Below are 3,784 nucleotides of genomic sequence, written 5' to 3' on the forward strand. Positions count from 1 at the left end.
TTAAAAATTAATTTAACTTAAAAATTATTTTATTTTAAAAATTATTTTATCTTAAAAATGATTTTAAAAAAATTAATTTAACTTAAAATTTATTTTGAAAATTAATTTAACTTAAAAATTATTTTAAAAATTTATTTAACCTATAAATTATTTTAAAAATTAATTTAACTTCAAAATTATTTTAACTTAAATATTATTTTTAAAATTAATTATTTTAAAAATTATTTTAAATATTAAGTTAACTTTAAAAAAAAAAAAAGGCGAACAACTTGGGACGGGCGCCCTTAGTATTGCCTTCCGGGGTGCCCGGAAGGCAATCTGGGCGCCCCACCCCCTCTATTCCGGGCGCTTGGACTGCCCTATATAAGGGCTGGCAGGGGCGCCTCCTCTCCTTGCACCTGACCTTTCCACTCTTACCAATGCTCTCACCGAGCTTTAACACGAGAGGGATTAAAATTAAAATCTTACCTCCTTCTTTGGTTATTACGCTGCTGAAAGTCAATCGAGGTCGTCATTTCTAATATTTTTATTCATGGTGCATCAGTAAACTTTCATTCCTTTTCTAAATTTTTTTAAATATTTCCTATAATTTATTGCTTAGTCTAGTTTTTCTTTAATAAAGTAGGAAACGTCCTAATACTTGTGTTGGACCCTCGACCGCTAGTACTGACCCTAGGTTCTCTACTGAAGAACTTAGGATTAAGTTTGACTCTACCATTTATATGTCTATCTAGACTAGATGTTTAGATAGACAGTTTTTCTTGTGCTCTTGCATTCCAGCTGTAGAGGTCATTGACTACTACAACTTGCATAACCTTATTTATTGTACCAGTTCAATAAATATTGGTTTATGTGCTGAACTGTACAACAACTTAGTCAGGGTAGATAACCTTACATATACTACTAGGGTAGCTGATACTGATATCACGCTATCCCCTACTATCATCCAGACCTTTTTAGGTCTACGACCATCTACATGCACTTTTCAGTGCTACTCTCCTAGGGATCTACCATTTGGTGATCGTTACTCCCATATTACTCTTGATACGATTTATTCGTATTTTTTTATGGGAAAGTGAGTACCCACTGTTACTATATTTAGATCAGTTTCCCTTCGAGTTCAGGACTATGTTCTCTATAGGGTTTTAGTCTCCTGTATTTTGTCGTTGACCACTCGCGACGTATTGATGATGCGTTCATTTCACTCTTTTCTCCTTTATGCTTTTTGCCATAGATTAGATATAGACATTAGTCAATATATCTTTCAGGTCATTATCTACTCAGCTGGAGTCACCACTAGCGCACGAGTCATATGCCGTACTATCACATTTTGACGACATATATTGCCTCCCTACGTATTGACGTCACCAGAGGTTATGCCCGAGTCCTGACTGAGTTTGACGTTGTAGGATCTAAGAATTTCTCTTTAGGTGGTATCCATACCGATGATGAGGGTGTCCTGTCCTGGCGGAGGGGGGCACAGCACCAGCCTGACCCAGATGCCCAGGAGGAGGAGGTAGAGCAGGATGAGTACTTATGATCATACTATTCGGCGAGACTGCTCCTACTCCAGCATCGCCTCCCGCCCGAGCACCATGACCCGCTCCTATATATATATATATATATATATATATATATATATATAAATTTTAAAATAAGGCTCGCTGTGAAATAAATATCTTGTATTTTTTCTGAGAAACAATTTTCTTTTAATCCTTTGAGCTTCACCAGATTAATCTGGATGGTAGACTTCCTCTATTAAATTATATTCGGAGCACAACTTGAAGTTGATGTTTAGAATAATCATCCTATTTTTAATTGAATATATAATTATTATTTTTTTCATTTTCAATTTATTTTTCTGTCCTAAAGATAAATGATGGTGGATAAGCTGACAGATGGGCTTCTAGAATGCACTTAATCGAACAAAGATCTTTACTTTATTTTTTTTAGTATTCTAATTATTTTGACTTCCCTCCTATTTTTGTAATTGTCATACGCATTTATTGTCCTATTCGAGAAGAAAAATTAAAGTCTTCGAAATCGAAACATTACCACATCGTTTCTTAATTGGAGACAAGAGAATTGACTGCCGGTCTCTCTCTCTCTGCAATTCTTCTTCCACCTCGAAATAATCAGAAAATTCTAAGAAAAAAAATAAAAAATAAATCTGATTCGTAATATTGTAGTTTAGGAGACTGACCAATTACTTATCCTTCTAGAAAGAAAGATACATCAGTTCAAATTTCCTTATGCTTCAACTCGCTTTCAAAGAGTCTTCATCATTTTCTATATTGTTTATTAATTATCTTTTTGTTTTATCTCAAGTGGCTTGAATAGTTTATCATTTGTTCTCTCGGCGATGTGATAGTTAAAATATAAAACATTACCATATAAAATTTTGGGGGTTAAAATTCGGAGTTTACACGGTAAAATTCTTCAGATAAGAAAACCGTATAAAAAGTATATGCTGCGAATTGTTGCTTATGGATGCCGTCCACCATGACCATGCAGTTTCAATTTTTGTTATTTATTTTTTCAAATATTGGGTTATATCCATATCAATAAGATTTCATCTTTGCAAATTTAGAATTTAGGTGATTGAATTATAACATTATACGTAAAAAAAATTAAACCGAAATTTATGCACGATAGGATCCAAAAGATAACATTACTCGTATACAGAATATGGATGCTGCGGTATGAAGATATGGGGGGATAAAATGATTCTCTAGCTAACCAATAACTGATCGGCATGTGGCAATTTAGTAATCGGGGCGAAGACCGGTCTATTGCCTACGCAGACAACGGTCTGCCCTTGAACCGGGTTGGCGACGGGAGGAGCAGAATCGCGGGCGGCAATCGTCGCCGCCGCCCCTCGCTTCCTCCTCTTCGGCGAGAAAGCGGAGGAATTGAGGGAGGAGGAAGAGGAGGAGGCGGGGGATTCTGTCAGTGATGAGGAACGCTTCGACAGGGACGATGCGACGGCTGCGCTGGCCATGGCCTCCGCGGAGCAGATCCGGTCCGGGAAGTTGAGCAGGGCACGGGAACCCCTCATCCGGTAGGCGGTGCGATCGTAGGCGAGGGCCGCGTCCTCCGCCGTGTCGAACGTCCCCAGCCACACCCTCGCCCCGTTCCTCGCAGGATCCCTAATCTCCGCCGCGAACTTCCCCCACGGCCGTTGCCGCACGCCTCGGTAGTGTTTCACCTCCGCCGGAGGCTGCTGGTGGGCGATCTCAAACGCCGTCGCCACCGACCGCTCCTTCTCCTCGTAATCTGAAGCGGGCTCCGGTTTGGTGCCAGAGGGAAGCCAACCTAGGTGGAAGGCGTCGTGGAGGGCGCCGTAGATGACCATATCGTCGGAATCGTCGAGGCGGAAGGGGAGACCGTCGGACCACTCGTTGGCCAAGAGGGTTCCGAAGCTGGAGCTCCGACAACAGGCCTTGGCGGCGGAGCTTGGATTGGGACGGTGGCGAATGGGGTTGAGGGGGCAGAGCTCGGAACCGGATTCGCACGGTGGATTCATGGTCTGGTTTCTGCTCAGCGAGAGGCGGCGGCGAAGTGATAGCCAGGAAGGCGTGACTTTATATTAATAAAAAAAATTGATAAAAAACATTAAATCGGGGACAATCGATCTGAATTTCGGAAAAAAATTTATTGACCGTAAGAATAAATAGGAAACGTTCACACGAACAGTTCAAATGATTATATATCCCATTTGAAAGAAAGTCTTCTGGATCAAACTACAAACTATAACCTACAAACTACAGATGCGGGAGTAACA

At 40.2% G+C, this 3,784-nt stretch overlaps 1 protein-coding gene across 1 annotated transcript; it reads right to left on the bottom strand.

The window, feature by feature from the left end:
• Positions 1-2,621: 2,621 nt before the first annotated feature.
• On the bottom strand, positions 2,622-3,567 carry LOC122018326 (ethylene-responsive transcription factor 1-like). The gene has a single exon (XM_042575779.1). It carries the CDS (start codon positions 3,524-3,526, stop codon positions 2,732-2,734), a length of 795 nt encoding a protein of 264 aa, XP_042431713.1. The 5' UTR covers positions 3,527-3,567; the 3' UTR covers positions 2,622-2,731.
• Positions 3,568-3,784: the final 217 nt, after the last annotated feature.

The sequence above is a fragment of the Zingiber officinale genome, chromosome 1B (assembly GCF_018446385.1).
Source record: "Zingiber officinale cultivar Zhangliang chromosome 1B, Zo_v1.1, whole genome shotgun sequence".
NCBI lineage: Eukaryota > Viridiplantae > Streptophyta > Magnoliopsida > Zingiberales > Zingiberaceae > Zingiber > Zingiber officinale.